At 43.2% G+C, this 19059-nt stretch overlaps 1 protein-coding gene across 1 annotated transcript in view; it reads left to right on the top strand.

The window, feature by feature from the left end:
- LOC137526125 (importin subunit alpha-1-like) overlaps positions 1-19059 on the top strand; it is a 59391-nt gene that overhangs the window by 23641 nt on the left and 16691 nt on the right. Inside the window, exon 4 of the mRNA XM_068247345.1 lies at positions 4061-4324. Within this exon, the coding sequence (XP_068103446.1) occupies positions 4061-4324 (264 nt within the window). The remainder of the gene's footprint in view (positions 1-4060; positions 4325-19059) is intronic.

Genomic DNA, 19059 nt, shown 5'->3' with positions numbered 1-19059 from the left:
CGTTTGCGGTTTGCAGAAGCGTTTCTTCCTCAATGTAAAGTATAGGAAAAAACGCAAACCGCTCTGGAGGAAAACGCTAGATCAGAGCAGTTTTCCAGGCGTTTTTGTTACAGAAGCTGTTCAGTAACAACTTTTACTGTAACAATATTTGTAATCTGCTACACAAAAACGCTCCCAAAAACGCTAGGCATGTTTAGAAAACGTCTCTAAACATACCTAGAATCCCTCTGAAATCTGCTCCAAAAACCGCTAGCGTTTTGAGGATCTGCTAGCGGTTTTGGTGTGCACTGAGCCTCAGTTCAGGTGTTGAAAATGAGCTTAAAGAGAACCTGTAAATTATATATGCTCAGCGCAGAGTCCAAAAACAAAAGACGAGTCTTCAACAAAGGATAAAAGCAGGCAAATCTCCACCACAATAAATATTGGGTTCACGGCACAGCTCTGCAATCATGGATACCCAAAAAAGGAAAGAGGCTTACCAGCTGGTGACAACCCACATTATAAGGTTGTATCAACGCTTTGGTAGGACATCAAGAAGCAACAGTCTGTCCAGGATCCACCAATTCAGCAATGATTCCTCTCACAAATGGATATCAAATTCATTCTCACTCATAATTATTTCACTTTTGGATAGGACCTCTATTTACAGCAGATGGGCGTGGCAATGGGTTCGCGATTCGCACCACAGTATGCAAATCTCTTCATGGCCAAAATCGAAGAGGAATACCTCAATGCATATGGCATAAAACCCATGGCATAAAACCCATGGCCTGCTTCCGCTTCGGTGATATTTTAATCTGGTCCGCAAGTGAGGATGATCTTCTCCAGTTCCACAGGAACTTCAATGCCTTCCATCCTACAATCAAATTGAAACTTACCTACTCTCACACAGAGATTAACTTTCTGGACACCACCATATACATCAGGGGTAACAACATACAAACCTCTGTGTATCGCAAACCTACAGACCGTCCCACATACCTGAGATATGACAGTTTTCATCCTAAGCACATTAAGAACTCTATAATTTACAGCCAAGCAATAAGGTACAACCGGATTTGTTCTGACAGGATGGACAGAGACAAGCACCTGGATCGCCTTAAGAACACTTTCATTAAACAAGGTTACAGTCCTCCTATGGCTGAGGCCCAAATCAGGAAAGCCAGCAACATCCCCAGGACTGAACTCCTGAAATATAAGCAGAACCAGAAAGAGGAACGTGTCCCTTTGGTTGTCACCTACAACCCACACCTGGAAATCTTAAGGAGGATTGCTAAGGAACTACATCCCATATTACACAAGGATCACAGACTGAGAACGATATTCCCTAAACCTCCACTCTTGTCATATCGGCAACCACACAATCTAAAACATGATTGTCAGGAGTTCTTTGAATAGGCCTCAAAACGGAACATCACCCTGCCGACAAAAAGTATGTGGGACCTGCGGACACATTTACTCCACTGACAGGGTAATGATACCAGGTTCACAACAGGAGTACAGAGTACAAGGTACATTTTCCTGTGGTTCCACCAATCTGGTGTATCTGATCATGTGTGCTAAATGCCCCAATGTTATGCACGTGGGAGAAACTGGACAAACTCTGCGCAAACGTATGAATGGACACAGGCACACTATTAAAGATACCAAATCTGGGCTCCCAGTTGCTACACACTTTCGGTCCAACGGACACAGCATGGATGATCTTCGTGTCACTGCCCTGAAGGGTGGCTTCAAAACGTCAAATGATCGATTAATAGCAGAAACAAAATTTATAAATTGGTTCAAGGCTGTGCAGAATGGTTTGAATAAGGACAACAACTTTCTATATTGGTATGAGACTGATGACATTTGAACTTTTCTCAGCCATTATAGCTGAACTTGTGAACTAAGAATTTACGATACCTCTGTGTCAGCCCAACTCCCAGGTATGTGAGCAGGGAGTAAACAAGGATTATTATCTTGGCTTACAACCTCTAACCCCAGGTCGATGGTCTGTGTGAATTAAGGCATCTTAATGACATGTATTTATGCTTGAAAAAAAATATCTGTTTTCCCTTTTGATGTTGCATGTATATAAGCTGTCTGTACCACCAGTTTGCAAACTAACAGGATATAAGCCAGACGAAGGCTGCAAGGCCGAAAGCTTGCTTATTTTATTCATTTTTAGTTAGCCAATAAATGGTATCATCCTGATTTAAAACTTCTTGCTTTAAATGGATATCAGTAAACATCATAAAAAACAAACAAACGGCAACTCTAAGTGTAAACCGTTTAATATAGAGTTTTCATAGTAAAAACAGCTTAAAAATAGCATAAAAATAACATAAAAACAAAAAACTTACATACGGGGCCCATGCAATGGGAACCCCGAGAAAGTTGCACGCGTGTATGGGTCAGCAGTAAAGGACAGTATGAAGGTGCCGCCTGTCTCCTTCCCGACCGGTTTCGCAAACTAGCGTCATCAGGTGATCATCCGGTTTCGCAAACTAGCGTCATCAGGGGATCATCCCCTGATGACGCTTGTTTGCGAAACCGGTCGGGAAGGAGACAGGTGGCACCTTCATACTGTCCTTTACTGCTGACCCATACACGCATGCAACTTTCTCGGGGTTCCCATTGCATGGGCCCCGTATGTAAGTTTTTTGTGTTTGTTATTTTTATGCTATTTTAAAGCTGTTTTTACTATGAAAACTCTATATTAAACGGTTTACACTTAGAGTTGCCGTTTGTTTGTTTTTTATGATGTTTACTGATATCCATTCGTGAGAGGAATCATTGCTGAATTGGTGGATCCTGGACAGACTGTTGCTTCCTGATGTCCTACCAAAACGTTGATACAACCTTATAATGTGGGTTGTCACCAGCTGGTAAGCCTCTTTCCTTTTTTGGGTATCCATGATTGCAGAGCTGTACCGTGAACCCAATATTTATTGTGGTGATTTGCCTGCTTTTATCCTTTGTTGAAGACTCGTCTTTTGTGTTTGGACTCTGCGCTGAGCATATATAATTTATCTGTTTGTGAACTCTGGACATCGTTCTTCTCTCAGCAGCGGCCACTTTGTTTCCTTGGCACTGATACACATATGCAAACTTGTTTAAAGAGAACCTGTACTGACTAAAAATATTTAAAATAAACACATGAGGTAACTTCAAATGAACATTTCATAGTTACCTCACCGCCAGTTCCTCTCAGAAGCTCATCATTTTCTTCTTACACTGATCCCTTCCAGTTCTGACAACATTGCTGTCAGTTGTAGCTGAGAGGAGAACTGATGTGTCCATGTTTCCCCATTGCTCAAGTGGGCGATGTTACAGTTTAACTGTGTGCTGACCAGAAAGCTGTTATGGGGTAATGGCCATTTTCAAAATGGAGGACGGAGAATTCCATTGATCACAGAGGACAAACAGGATGCAGGAGAGGAAAAATAGATTGAGGAGTAGACTACACAGGAGCCGAGTATGACCTGTGTATGTTTGTTTTGACTTTTAATGTTCAGTTCAGGTTTTCTTTAAGACTCTTAGGCTGCATTTCCACTTGTGCGATGCGGAATCGCCGGGAAATCACCGCAGACGAAATCGCATGCAAGTGCGATTTTGCATGAGTTTTTCCCGCGATTTCGCATGCGATTTCGCATAGGGTAGTAGGTGGGTGATTTGAACCATGTCACTGCCTGTGTAAATTAACATTCTCTCCTATGCGAAATCGCGGGGAAAAACTCATGCCAAAACCGCATGCGATTTCCCTATTAGATACATTGTATGCGATTCGCTTAGCGGTGTGTGGGGAGCGAATTCTGACGGCTCTGCCGTGCAGATTTTCCCTGCACACAAAAACGCTCCGCACAACGCACAAGTGGAAACAGGCCCATCCACTTGTATTGGCTGTGCGAATCCGCATGCGGACAACGCATGCGGATTCGCTATAGTGGAAATGAGCCCTCAATTGCTGTGGCAAAATGGAGATAATTGTTTTAAGTACAGTTTAGTTCTGTTCAAGCCTAGCCAGTTTTAGGAAATTCATAGCTGTTAGCATATTGATTTGCCTTTACATTTTTAGATTGGCTTTCTCCGGAACATCACATGGACATTGTCTAACCTTTGTCGAAATAAAAACCCATACCCACCCGTTGGGGCTGTACAACAAATCCTGCCAGTACTGACACAGTTTCTCCACCATGAAGACAAAGAAATCTTATCTGATACTTGTTGGGCAATGTCCTACCTCACAGATGGCTCCAATGATAGGATTGATGTTGTTATTAAAACAGGAGTAGTGGACAGACTAGTTCAGCTAATGCACAGCCAAGAACTTAGCATTTTGGTAAGTAATTTTACAGGTATCCCATTCATCTTGCGTGCATCCTAGCAAATTTGTCATGTTAATGTCTGTTCTTTAGAAAGTACTTTGGGCAATTTTACATGTGTTTCTCAGGGTTCAATTCATATAATTGTTACCATACATCCATAACTAAAATGCAACAATGATGAGATTGCTGTATCTCTAGTTTCATATTACATCTTATGAGGTTGCATGATGTGCAGCCATTGGAACTAAAGGCTCACAGAGTGGATTTGTATTTTCCAGAGAATGAACTATTATGTATATAGCAATGAAAGTGTAAAAACAGTACAGTATCTTAATAGTTTGCAGCCTTCAAAATACATCAGTTGACTACACTGACTTTAAGACTGCTCTACATAGCAGTGGGAAACCTTTTTGGTTAGAGAGAACTGGCACTGCCATTCAAATTTTTATTGAAAAGATATTAAAATCACTTAGTGCTTGGTTAGTTTTCCTTGTGTCAACTATTTCTTTATTTGGGTATAATCTTAGTTTTTTGGCTGAGGAACCCAACTAAATGCCCTGGAGTTTAATTCAAACTTGGTCACAATCCAAATGTCACAATTTCAATGCACAGTTAAAGGGACTCCGAGCAGTGCAGAAACTATGGAAAGATGCATATCATTTTAAAGCTCTCTTTCTCCTCTTTCCAATGATATATAAATCGCCACCTTACGCCTTTTAGTTTTCGCTATTTTCGCAATTTAAATTGCCACGGCCGTGATTTTGATCACGAAAATAGAGAAAACTAAAAGGCGTAGGGCGACGATTTAGGTGTCGCCAGAAAGAGGAGAAAGAGAGCTTTAAAATGATATCCATCTTTCCATAGTTACATTGTATTACACAGGGCGACTTTTTCTGCTGAATGGAGCTGCTGACTTTTTAGGAAAAGTCGCCCTGTGTAATACAATGTAACTATTGAAAGATGGATATCATTTTAAAGCTCTCTTTCTCCTCTTTCTGGCGACGCCTAAATAGTCTCCCTACGCCTTTTAGTTTTCTCTACTTTCGCGATCAAAATCGCGGCTGTGGCAATTTCAATCACGAAAATAGCGAAAACTAAAAGGCGTAGGGCGGTAGTTTATATATCATTGGAAAGAGGAGAAAAAGAGCTTTAAAATGATAGGCATCTTTCCATAGTTTTTGCACTGCTCGGAGTCCCTTTAAAGGGAATGTATCCAATACTGAAAGGCAACATTTGTTGGTTAAATCAAGATGGTATAGAAAATATTAAATTGTAATCCTATATAATAAAACCCCTGTGTCTTTGCGTCCTGTCCCTGTGCGTGTGTCCCTGCTTCCAGTCTTGAGTCTGTCAGAGAACCTCATTGCATTGTGGGAAATATCAGCTTTTTCCAACTGCCAAGCAAGCAACATCTCCCTGTGGACATATACTTTGGACAGTGGAGGGAGACTGGTGAGCAGGACGCATCGGTATGCGCGTTGCCGAGGTTTAGCGGCTGTGGCCTAGTGCCCGGTTTTTAACGGGCGGGCCTTTTTACTAGTTACTTAGAACCGTTTATACAATACTGTAACATTTAAAGTGACACTGGAGCAGAAAAAAGATGAATTGTATGTGTAGTACAGATAATTAGTAAAACATTATAAGTCTCGTTTTTTTTCCGTTTTATATAGCTTTTTTTTTTTTTTTTTTATAACCTTGCATCATTTTCTCATATTTGCAATTACAAACCACTCTGTATTTTAACTATGAAACTGAGCAGAGCTAAATGACCCTTTGCACTCCCTTACAGTAAAACCTTGAGTGGCCTCTCACTGTTTCTTTGATTTATAAGTGCTTCAAAAAATTTGACTGTCTCTGATCCAAGTTGGGTCGAAGAGCTCAGAGTAGCTATTTTGCATAGATAACTGAAGTCTCTTAACTCGTCCTGTACTGGAAGTATGAGACTGTTTGTTACTTAATGTGCTATGTTTTAGCTGCTGTACTACACATACAATTCATTATATCATACGTTTATTTTCACTTCAGACTCCCTTTAACAAAATCTGTAAAACAGTATTGTATATTTTGTACATGAAGACCACTTTGTATCTCTGAAACACTGTAACCCGAGTCATTTGGAAGTAAGGACTACCGGTATCTCTGTATATCATTTTTTGTTAGCTCAGAGATGACTTGATGCTTATTAGAATCCCTGGACAAAAACACTAACTTGTGATATGCCAGTAAGCAGTATTTGTTAATCCCCTACTGCCAAACCTAGTGTGGAAAAGTAATTTCTATTTGAAGTACAAAATTGTTCAAAGTATCATTAAGTAGGATACATGTAAATCTTTTCTATAATATTTCAAATCATAGGTTTACAGCGGTTGTGTAATTAGTGAGCTCAGTCAAACCAGAATTGCAAAGTAACCCTTGACCTTTAAATAAAACATAACTTTTTTTTTTTTTATTGGATTGAGAATATAAGGCTGGTAGTGCAATTGGGCAAAGTGTATGAACAAAAGTTTTTTTTCTTTTCCCAGAAGGAGGAAAGGTCCCAAACCAACACCACTAAAGAAATGTATGCCGCCAACTATAGGTTAAAAATGCAAATAGTTCATCCCTAGACCATACAATTATTGTGCAGATCTGTAGCAATCTGAGATTAATGCACAGTAGACATAATTGGAAAAGTAATCCTGAGTGGTTCTCTGAGGGACCCTGAAAAAGGATTGTACCAGAGCTCCAACCACTGACAGTCATAGCACCAGGGAGTCACCCAGCATACACCCGGATCCCACAGGGGTGTGCAGTCAGAAGCAAAGAGTAGAAAAAGCTGGGCCTTTGTCAAAGGCCTGTGTGCCAAAACATTGTGCTCTTTGTGGCTATGCACTAACCGAATACAATGAGTACCAGGGAATAACTTGTGGCAAACACTCAAGTCCAGAAGGACATAGCCCTATAGGTACATCTCTAAAAGCGTATAACTTTAATATATAGCTACATAAAATGGTAGTAAAAATTGAGGTTCCACTGTTGTGGGTACTCTCTTGTGGGGGTATCAAATGATTCACCACGTCAGATTGGGGGGGGGGGGTCGTTGCTTATCCCCCTGGACACAGGAAAATGCTGCCAGTTCCAGGTGTAGCTATCCCCCAGCTAGACTGATGCCTCCACAATGTATATGGATATGCAGTGAGGATTAGTAGACCACTACCCGCTGTTCAGTGTATCAGAACAGAATGGTGTGGACACCTATAGTTTAGTCCCCCTGCAATCCATATTATGATGGGTGGGTATTACATAGAGAAATTAGTGCGCGGTGCTGTACATGGACTTTAACATGAGCATGTTTCACCCAAAGGCTTCATCAGAAAGTGCATAATACATATATACAGTGGCTTAAAGAACCAAACACCCCATATTTACAAAGATATATACAAAAGAACCCCCATCATAAATAGCCCCAGTCAGAGCTGAAGTGCCATGTTTGGCCCAGCCATATATAGATGGAGGAGGGGGAGGGATGAAAAAGGACGGGGTAGGTGGGGGTGTGTAAGCCACCTCCCACCTGTATTCATAAACCTGTTCCAGGGTTGCCCCATCCAAAGTATATAAAAGGATATGTGTCCTACCTATATAGATGCCACAGTGGCCGTCATCTGTATAAGGAGTTTCCATGTATAGATAAATGTCGCCGCCCATAGGTACTGCACCATCCAGGATTGTGGGCAGAGATGCAGGGGGTGGGGGCATACTCGCCCTCATGCTTTGGATTGGTTCCCCCTATATTCAAACGACCGGCATACTTTACCGGTAGACTGATTGCTGGGCTAATTGAGCGGGGATGACGTCACATCCTCCCGCTCCGCCCGACCCTTTCCTGTGTAAGCGGCTGGGACGCAATGTCCTGTGACGACGTTGCTGGGTTGCTAGGCAACCCTGTCTGTATACAGTGTATGGACGGAATCTCTTTAGTATCGAAGCGGCAGAGGTGGCATTCTCAAAGTGCCATTTGTAGGGACATTGTGGATATGCATTTTGTTATTCACAATAGAAACCTGTGTGTCCACTACTATAACTAGACATATATGATACACTCTCATGATTATATGTCGCATGTCTGTATGGTCAATGGTCGCCCACATGAAGTGAGAGCTAGGTGTGGATGTATTATGAAATAAATGAGGGTATACAAATAGATTATAAATTATAAAATACCTGCCCTTCTAGAAACAGATATGGGATAGGGTCACATGGATTACTATAGGGATCCCATAGGTCAGAGAAAGCATGCCAAATTGAAGTCCTCGTTTAGACCCCTTGGAGCGATTGTGTCCAATCTGAAGATCCATTGTGACTCGATTTGGGTAAGTTTGCGATCGAAATCTCCACCCCTGATCCCCTTCTTCCAGCACTGAATGCCCCAGAAAGAGATGTTGAATCTCTCAGTGGCATGAATGTTATTCATATGCTTCGCTATAGATGTCTCTCTCCTGTGCTTTATATCTCCAATGTGTTCCAATACCCGATCTTTCAATTGTCTTGTGGTTTTACCCACATACCAGAGGTTGCATGGACACCTAGCTCCATACACTACACCTCGCGTGTCACAATTGATAAATGATCTAATGTCAAAAATACGACCGTTATGAGGTGCCATGAATTGTTGCTGTGGGCATATATCTGCAGGCCTTGCATTTCCCACATCTAAATGATCCATTGGGTTTACTCGGTAACCAGGTCCAGGACCTGGACTTGAGTGTTTGCTATTTGTGGCTATGTTACCACTAATTAATGTGGATCCGAGAATACATTTTTACGCATTGCATAATAGTTTATAGGGCATTCCTCAAGCCAAACACTTTTAATTCCCTAAAAACTAAACAAGCCTTGCCCACAGCTTTTCAGAGAGCCTTGGCACTCAGTCCCAGGTAGCAAGGGCTTATGGGGAGCTCAGTCCGGGCAGAAGGTTACTAGCCAGAGACTTCAGGAGGAGGAGAGGAGTCAAGTTTTCACAGGCTGAGGGCTGGAGATGCTATCAGCTTGCCTGTGTGTTGTGTGACAAACAGAACATGGCCACTCTCATTGTATCACAGGAATAAATAATGATAAACTGTTGAAGCTGTTTGCAGCTAAATTTTCTGTGTAAACCAATCTAAACTTTAGATAAGATATAGACAAGTCACTTGTTATAGATAGTTTATCATATAGAATCCATGGATGGATCTAGACCAAGTTGCGCCTGGGGCAAGGTCAGGTTGTGGCGCCTAAGCTGCCATTCGCCATCCAGTTTTGGCGCCTAAAGGTCAGGTTTTGGTGCCTAAACTGCCTATTTCCCATCCAAATTTTGCCGCCTTTTTAAGAATTCAACAAACTGCGCCTGGGGCAAGAGCGGGTCTGCCCCCCCCCCCCCCCCCCAGATCCGTCCCTGATCGGATCTACTGCTAATATTACAAAACCCAGGTGGAGACCCAGCTTTTTTCTTCTTTGCTCCCCAGAGGGACCCCACCAGGATAAAACCCGAGTTTCATAGTGAACAAGAAAGTGCAGTACAAAAAGAAATTTATCAATACATAAACAAATGACTGTTCCTGTCTGGCAGGTAAATGTGAAAAAGTGCCTGGTTCTGAAGTAAATGTGAAAAGTGCACCATGCAGTGAAAAAAAAAAAGTATGTGCAAAAATCCTACAATCAAGTTAATAAAAAGATGACCTAATGAACACTAGAGATGGCCCGAACCTCCGATTTTAGGTTTGCGAACCTCCGCAAGCGTTCGCAAACTTGCAAACTTTTGCGAACCGCAATAGACTTCAATGGGGAGGTGAACTTTGAAAACTAGAAACATTTATGCTGGCCACAAAAGTGATGGAAAAGATGTTTCAAGGGGTCTAACATCTGAGTTTTTGCATGGATGAGTGGGATAGATGCCAAAAGTTCCGGGGAAAAATCGGGATTTGACGCAAAGCAGCGTTTTAAGGGCAGAAATCACATTGCATACTAAATTGAAAGCCTAAAGTGCTTTAAAACAGCTTGCATGTGTATGCATCAATCAGGGAGTGTAATTAGAGTACTGCTTCACACTGACACACCAAACTCACTGTGTAACGCACCGCAAACAGCTGTTTGTGTAGTGCTGGACTGGTGCGCACCATGGTGAGAGTGCAGGCTGTGGCGGTTTCAAGCCCATATGGTCGCTGGGCTGTGGTAGCTCAATGATAGAACAGTGACTGTCCAGCTGATTGAATTTGGTCTGTCCACAATGAAACAACGACCTTATTATCTTGGGTGTGACCCCCCTCCCCCCCCCCCCCCCCCCCCCCCCGAGACACTCATACAGCCGGTGGTCATTGCTTCATTGTGATACGCAAGCCCCTTCAGTGCGGCAAGGTAACGATCATGAAGGGGAATTGGCACATATAAAATTAGGCAGGCATGTACACGCACCAGAAAAATTGTAGCGAAATTCAGGAATCTGCCTGGATTACCCCTGTTGATGGTGGCAGTGTGGGGACGACTTAGTCTTGGGTCAGACAGTCACACTGCGTTCAGGCTGAGATGCTGTGTGTGGGGACTGACTTAGTCTTCAGGCGGGCAGTAGCCCTCCGGGATCCATGCCTTATTCATTTTCATAAAGGTGAGGTACTGAACACTTTTGTGACTTAGGCGACTTTTCTCTTCTCAGTGACAATGCCTCCAGCTGAGCTGAAGGTACTTTCTGACAGGACGCTTGAGGCAGGGCTAGACAGAAGTTAAATGACAAATTGTCACAGCTCTGGCCACAGGTCAAGGCTGCGCACCCAGTAGTCAATCGCTCCTCATGCGGTCGATGGTTCTTTCTCTACCATTGTAGAGCATACGGCCGGGGAGTCTGTTTTTTAATTTCGGTCTGGAGTTAGAGCCTGAGAAACGGCTACCACCACACATCCAAGGAAGGCAGCAGGCATGGCATGCAAGTCCTGAGGTAGGAATAAAAATTAAGAATATAGGACTTTCAAGGCCCTGCTATATATGAGCCAAATCAATTTTAAATCCTTTAACGAGAATCTGTTATGGAGGGCAAGTCTGCCATCCATTCAAGTGAAAGGTATGCACTGACTGCCAGGTATAATACAATGTGCAGTCACAGATGCAGTGAAAAGTATGCAGTGACTGGTATTACAATACAATGTGCAGCTGTCACACAGGTGCAGTTAACAGGTATGCTCAGTGGTATATTACACAGCGTGCGGTCACACAGGTACTGTGAACAATTATGCAATGACTGGTATTACAAATGTGCACCTGTCACACACGGGTACCGGACAGGCACAGTGACACTGCGTGTGCTCACGTAGGTAGGTGGGTGCACTGTGAACAAGTAGTTATATGCAGTGATGGGTTTTACAAATTTGCACCTGGCACAGTAGTAATTACCACCAAGGGGCCAAAGGCCAGCTGCGAATGACTGACAGGGCTGTATATAATGTAACAAAAAAAAATAGATCACAAGAACAAAGATTAGCTCTCAAAAGAGCTGTTGAGGGGTGTTTTTTTTAGCAATAAGAATCAGCAAGGAGCAAGCTAAAAAGCCTACAAGAGCCTAACTAAGCTTTCCCTATGAGTCGGCAGCAGCTCTCCCTTCTCTAATTACTGCAGGCACACTAGTGAGTCCAATGCCTGACGCTGCCTGCCTTTTATAAGGGGGGTGGGGCTCCAGGAGGGAGTGTAGCCTGATTGGCTACAATGTGCCTGCTGACTGTGATGTAGAGGGTCAAAGTTGACCCTAATGATGCACTATGGGGGCGAATCTAACTTCTTGAAAACTTCGTGGTTCTCCGCGAACCACAGAAGTTGGCCGGGAACCGTTCGCCGGCGAACCGTTCGGGCCATCTCACCATTCGGGCCATCTCTAATTAACACGAAGTACCAATGGAACAGCCTATAGGGAAAAGGAACAGAGTGAAAGTGCTAAAGTGAGCTAGCAGCATGATTAAGAACCAGAGTCTGGTGTAAGTACAGCCAAACTATTCCACTGTGCAGTGATCGGAAGGGATGGCCCGGCATGCACTGGGACTATGCCGCTTTAAAAGAGCCCGAGTGTTGGTGCAGTGCAATGCACTCTGTAAGGGGAGAGAGGCTGGTTACTTGACCAAAAATGCGCAATCGGCAGCCCCCTTGCATTGAAATAACAATTTCATGACAAATGTACATTCGGTATATGGAGAGTTTCATACCTGAATGTTACCAGTATATTCCATAATGAGAGCATGTGTAATAGCCCTCCTATGCCAGAAATGAAGTTGTCCTTTTTCGGTATCGAGGGTAGTACATCACATCAGTATTGAGAAGTCTGTAATAGGAACAGCAAACGAGAAATGTTAAAGAGAAACTGTAACCAAAAATTGAACTTTATCCCAATCAGTAGCTGATACCCCCTTTCCCATGAGAAATCTTTTCCTGTTCTCAAACTGATAATTCTGACATCACACTGTGCATCACAATGCAACAAGGCTCCCACAGAGCCTTGTTGCATTGTGGGAAACTGCCAAAAATACATCATCTTTCCACAGACATCACCTGCCAGCAATAAAGATGTCGCCATAGGATACATGTCAGAATGTAAATCAGGGAGAGGAAAGATTTTACAATGGGCAAACACTGACTAAATCCTTTATAAAATATTGTAAAAATTAAGCACTTTTTTCATTGCATCATTTTTACTGGAGTTCCTCTCTAATTTCTCAAATATATGAGACAGCCATGAAGTAACCCATATAAAATTGGGCAGAGTGACATACATACAACCTATATAAATGGAGTTTTAAGAATCGTCAGTTCGCCTTCTTATAGGGATTGTGACAATTGTGTACAGCCAGGCCCGGATTTCTGGCAAGGTCACAGAGGCCATGGCCTAGGGCGATAAAAATTAGCAGGGCGCAGGACTTGGAGAGATAAGAGGTCACATGTCAAAGTAAATCACCACTCCTGCTTTGCTCTGGTCTGCCTGAATTCCAGAGATCCCTGCATCTCTCTTACTTGTGCAAAGTGTGTGTTATGGCAGTCAGCATCTGCTGTTACCTGTATGATAAGAGGGGACAAACAATCTGCTGTGAGAAGAAAAATATATGGTCTCAAGTAGCAGAACTCTTGAGTTCCGATTAGTTTTTCTCATGCAGCACGCATTCACGGGCAGGAATTAGCAGCTCTCCCCCTCCCTGACTGATGTTGGTTTATTACTAGCAGGTCAGTGCTGTTAAAGACCTCAGATCTGTTGAATTTATGGCTTTTTTTTTCCTCCTAGAGAATGCCAACAACATTCTTTCTACAGTTTAAATCTTTCCTGGCTTTTTTTGCCAGCAAAGTACTGTTAGCCATCAGTGAAAGCAGGATGTTTTGAAACAGAATGACAACTGTGTTACATTTATTTATATTTACAAAACAATCAATGCATCTCCTGCTGACTGTATATATAACTGTATGTCCTAACATCTTGTACACAGTAACACAGTCTGAAGACGGCTCATTAACCAAAGGCTCACTGTTTTTCTTTTGGTTAGCCAATAAAAAGTGTTATTCTGTTACAAAACTTCCTGCTGACTGATTTTAAAATCTGTCTTAAAGAGGAACTGTAACATGAAAATATCCCCTGGGGGGTACTCACCTCGGGTGGGGGAAGCCTCCGGATCCTAATGAGGCTTCCCACGCCGTCCTCCATCCGTCAGGGGTCTCGCTGCAGCCCTCCGTGGAGTCCGGGCAGTGGTGACGTCAATATTTACCTTCCTGGCTCCTGCGCAGGCGCTCTGACGGCTGTCGGCTCCGAACTACACGGAAATACCCGATCGCCGTCGGGTCTGCTCTACTGCGCAGGCGCAAGTTTCCTGCGCCTGCGCAGTAGAGCGGACCCGAATGAGATCGGGTATTTCCGTGTAGTTCGGAACGGAAAGCTGCCACAGCGCCCCCGCTGGAGCCAGCAAAGGTAAATATTGAACTGACAGTCGACAGTCGCCGGCTGTTCGGAGGGCTGCGGCGAGACCCCCGTGGGACAGAGGACGGCGTGGGAAGCCTCATTAGGATCCGGAGGCTTCCCCCACCCGAGGTGAGTACCCCCCAGGGGATCTTTTTAATGTTACAGAGTCTCTTTAAGTGCTAAATTGTCACTGTGTAAAGTACACCTGAGCTTATGCTGGGTACACACAATGCAATTTTCTGACAGCTTCACTGTCAGATCGACTATTTCCAACATGTCCGATCTGCTTTCCAATCAATTTTCTGAATGATTTTTCATGGAAGTGAAAAGTAAATTGATCGAAAAATTGAAATTAGATCAGACATGATGGAATCAATCGACCTGACAGTAAATCTGTCAGGAAATTGCATCATGTGTACCTAGCATTACACTACATCTATGCCAGCGTGTGTAGTGTCGGATCCTACTTACCTGTTCTCTGGTTTGGATGGGCTTCTCTGCATTGTGCTACACTGTCCCCTATTTGTAGCTCTGACGGCAGCAAGTAGCACAGAGGACAAAGAAGCAGCGCTGTCCACTGGGGCTCCTTGTGATTTTGCACTCCTGTATGCATGTGCACAGGAGCCGAGGGAGTGTTATGGGTATGTGTACTTGACAAGTGCTGCTGAGTGCTCATACATGAGCATCATTTCTGAAGTATGCAAGCCCAACACACTATCGCCTGCTGTGCATGCAGACAGGAGCGCAAAATTACATGGAGTGGACAGAGCATGCACTGCTTCTTTGTTGAATGGGGCAAAGCAGCAAAACAGAGGGGGGCCCGTTCAAACTAGTCAGAGTTGGACAGAATGGGGGGGGGGGGGCGGTTGGTGACAGCCGGCCTAGGGCGCTGGAAAGTACAAATCCGGCCCTGTGTACAGCTGCAACATTATTCCATCCAGACATGCGCTTTCATATCTTGCATTCAACATTCACTTTTCATACATGTCACTCATTCCATGGGTACCTGTTTTTATATAAAACCTATAAACCAGGGCTTCACAACCCTGTCCTGAAGTACTACCAACATGTTTTGTGCTACTCTGAAGCCAATCCCTGACTGCGATAGACTTCATACAGCAGAAATAAATGCGCTGGCACTATCTGTATTTTAAGCTCTTTTATTCAGTCATGTCACATGATAAAGGAGGTTACGCCGAAACGTCACGGCTTTATACAAGTGTGTGAAAGACCGACATATATGCGTATTCACACGTTCCATTTATATCCTCACTCTAATACAGCAAATCATCTACCTATGTTTGAATTATCCAATCATTTTCCATCGATACATTTGCGGACCAGGTGGGGAACTGAAGCTGCAGAGAAGGAGCCAATCGCTGTCTACCAAGAACCTTGTGACCAACCAGGAAGTGCAGGAGGAAAAGGCGTGACTTCTCCGTTAGGCATTATTAAACATTGGTTACTGTTTGTGCAGTCTCCCTCTGTGGCTGAATTACAAAACCCTCCACTAATGTCGTACAAGAGACCACCCACACTTTGAGACCGATTGACACATGCAGAGATGAGAACTCTGGTCAGACCACCAGAGTCCTCACGTAGAGGCACTTTTCCATGTTTAAACTGTGTCCACTGTAATTCTATAATTAGAAGTCCCTACTTTGTTTATCCTCTAACTGGCAAACGGTATGACATCCGTGGCTGCTACACATGTGATTCGTAATATATAGTATATCTATTAAAATGTCCATGTAGATTAATTTATTTGGGACAGACGACCACCAAATTTAAGGTGCGTCTGTCCTCTCATAAACATGTCAGAAACACTCCATGAGGATGGTATGAGGGCCGACGTCCACAGGTGGTGACTGTGCTTACAGCCCAACACTGTGTGGGAAGTTTGGCATTTGCCAGAGAACACCAAGATTGGCAAATTCGCCACTGGTGCTCTTAACAGATGAAAGCAGGTTCACACTGAGCACATGTGGATAGCTGTGACAGTCTGGAGATGCCGGGGAGAATGTTCTGCCTACAACATCCTCCAGCATGACTGGTTTGGCAGTGGGTCAGTAATGGTGTGGGGTGGTATTTTCTTTTGTTACATGTATGCCTCTCTGCATACTTTCTTCACTTTGCTCACATTTTCATATGTTGACTTCTGTCCTTTATTTTGCTACTTCCTCACTCACTGTCGAATATTGACTGTTGGCACAGTGATGGCAGTTTCCTGACTAGACTATTTAGGTTCTGCTCCTGGGCGGCTGTTTGTAAGAAAGTGATCATGCATGTACAAATTGCTCTAGTGTAGAGGTTCTACATCCATTTAGACAGGGCCTCACTGAGGACAGTCTTCTTCCCTTCTCACTTTCCAACATATCTAAATGGCTTTTTAATGCTTTAAGCTTCCTACTGTTCCCCACCTCTTACTTGCATTTTGGCTGAGTACTTTGCCTTTTTTTTAAGATTAAACCAACATTAGAAACGGATATTATCCAACTCATGCACCTTAGCAACACCATTGCTCACATTTATTCTTATAAAACACCAAAATAAAAACATAAAATTCCATAAAATTGTGTTCATAGAATAGACCTCTCTCTCAATACTATCCAAGAAACGCCTTGGGTCTTCAAAAATCCTACCAATAAACGTAATGAACAGTCCTTTTAAGCAGGCCTAGTAATCTAAAAATGAGCACAAAATGCTTCTAAAGTTCAGAGTTTATCCACACGTGCTCTTTAAAAATATTGCACTTGAAAGTATTGCACCAGTATGGAACCATATATTCTGCACAGGCTCAAATAGTTAAACTTGCATCAATATAGCATCAATGAATCAAGGCAGGTTAAATCGCTGACATTCCTAGTCCCCGCCGAGTCGCCGACATATGAGCAGTTTCACCTGTCTATTTTTACGTTGGGGGTGAGTAACCTGCATACTCAATGCAGCCAATTTCTAATACTTGGTTTGTTCAAGCGCCCAACATACACATACAACATTAGAAACAGCCTAGCCCTTGCAGACATACCGGAGTTTCCACTTGCTTCCTTGACAGATCACAAGAAGATTGCCTTGTCTATTCAAGGGCCAGGAAGCACAGCATAGAATTTAAAAGGACTTTTCCTTACACCATAGCTCAGTGCTTTTCTTTTCCCTTGGGATTGACTGCCCCAATTTTCTGGGTCCTGCCGGGAGGCCCAAGTGTAAATGTTGAATTTGGATCACCTGTTGGGGTGGAAGCTTAGTCTGTGGATCCCCATTCCTCATAGCCAGTATTGTGGTTGTGTGGGGTTGAGGCGCTGCAGCTGTCTTCCGGGAACAGATGCCCGGGGATGTATGTCTCAGAGCTGGTGTGACATGGTTTCCAGTGGAAATTATGAATCTCTGTGCTTTTTCTGGCTGGAGAGGTTGTGCACAAGGCTACTAATGTGGATGCTGGGAGGGGCTGGTAGGTTAATTAGTCCTGCCTTTATGAACATGATCCTTTTTGATTTCTTGGCTGCTTTGCCAAGGGCAATGATCCACTCCATCAGCTGGCAGCAAAACAGGTGGGTTGTCTGCCAGCAGACTTTGTGGAGCAGGCTTAAAAGTTGGTGGTTGGTTTTTATAGGGACAATGTTTTCAATACTTCCTCCTTTACTTCAAAGCAGTTTTCTGCACTTTGATATGGGTTAAAACATCAAATAGTTTATTGGTCGTCAATAAAATTACAGCAAAGGTACATGACCATGACGAGAGCTGACACCTTTCTGACCCTCCTGGGTCCTTAGTCATAGCTAAAGTGGCCTCTGAGTACAAGCACGTAATACCTGAAATACCTGAGGCGCCTCCCTTCAATCACACCTGTAATAGTTATGGTACTGTTCTTTGAGACATACTAGAACCATGGAGAGGGGCCTTACCGCCATGCAATACAATATGTGACAATGCATAAAATTTTATTTATTGTATTTATCAAGCGCCATCATATTACACATTGTAAATCTGTATAAAAGTATACAGAGATCCAATTACCGAAGATGGTAGTCAGAGTAATGTACAGCCCATTAACATATTGACTGTAAAAAGCCATACAGGACTTAGCAATTGTGCTATAAAGAGGAATTCCACTAGATAGGTGGAAAGGGATGCTAGGAATAATATATCATAATTAAATCTATTACTAATCTGGAACTTTTTTTCTCATATGAAAATGCAACGTTTACTGGATACCCAAAATACCATCTATGATTAAGGCCTAAGAGTTCCCTAGTCACCAAATTGTATATAAACTACACCTCATGCTCCAACCTCCTTTGGAAGTCCACCCCCTCTAGAATTGAGGTGCACTCTCTCCAGACTTTGAAAATTGGATCATATAGCCACCATGGCATGAAGTCCACAAAGTTACTGCAGCAGTGGTTTTGGTTTTGTGCTCTTAAAGGGAGGCAGAACTGTTTGAGGAGTCTTCTGCCCAGGAAGAAGCAGTAGTGTTGTACCATGTTGGCCATCAGTAAAAGCAAGGAGTTTTGAATCAGTATGATACAATTTATTGGCTAACGTAGAGAAGAAACAACTCCTAAAAGTTCCACACGGAAATTTTAATTCCTTCCAGACCAGTTGGAAGAAATAACTGTACCTCCATTAACCGACCGCAAAACCGATCATCTATTCCGCACTTGCGACTCTCTCTCTCTGATGCAGCATAGATTCTGCACCATGGCTTTCTGTGGTCCCGAGCCTATCCCTACTCTCTGCGGCCGCAGACTCTATTTTCATGTGACAGCAGAGCTTCCTCCTATGGCTAAGGAACCAGTTTCCACTTGCCTCCATGACAGGTCA

Source organism: Hyperolius riggenbachi, chromosome 7 (assembly GCF_040937935.1).
Source record: "Hyperolius riggenbachi isolate aHypRig1 chromosome 7, aHypRig1.pri, whole genome shotgun sequence".
Taxonomy (NCBI): Eukaryota; Metazoa; Chordata; class Amphibia; order Anura; family Hyperoliidae; genus Hyperolius; species Hyperolius riggenbachi.
Note: the sequence above shows the minus strand (reverse complement) of the source record. Positions and strands in the feature narration are given on the sequence as shown.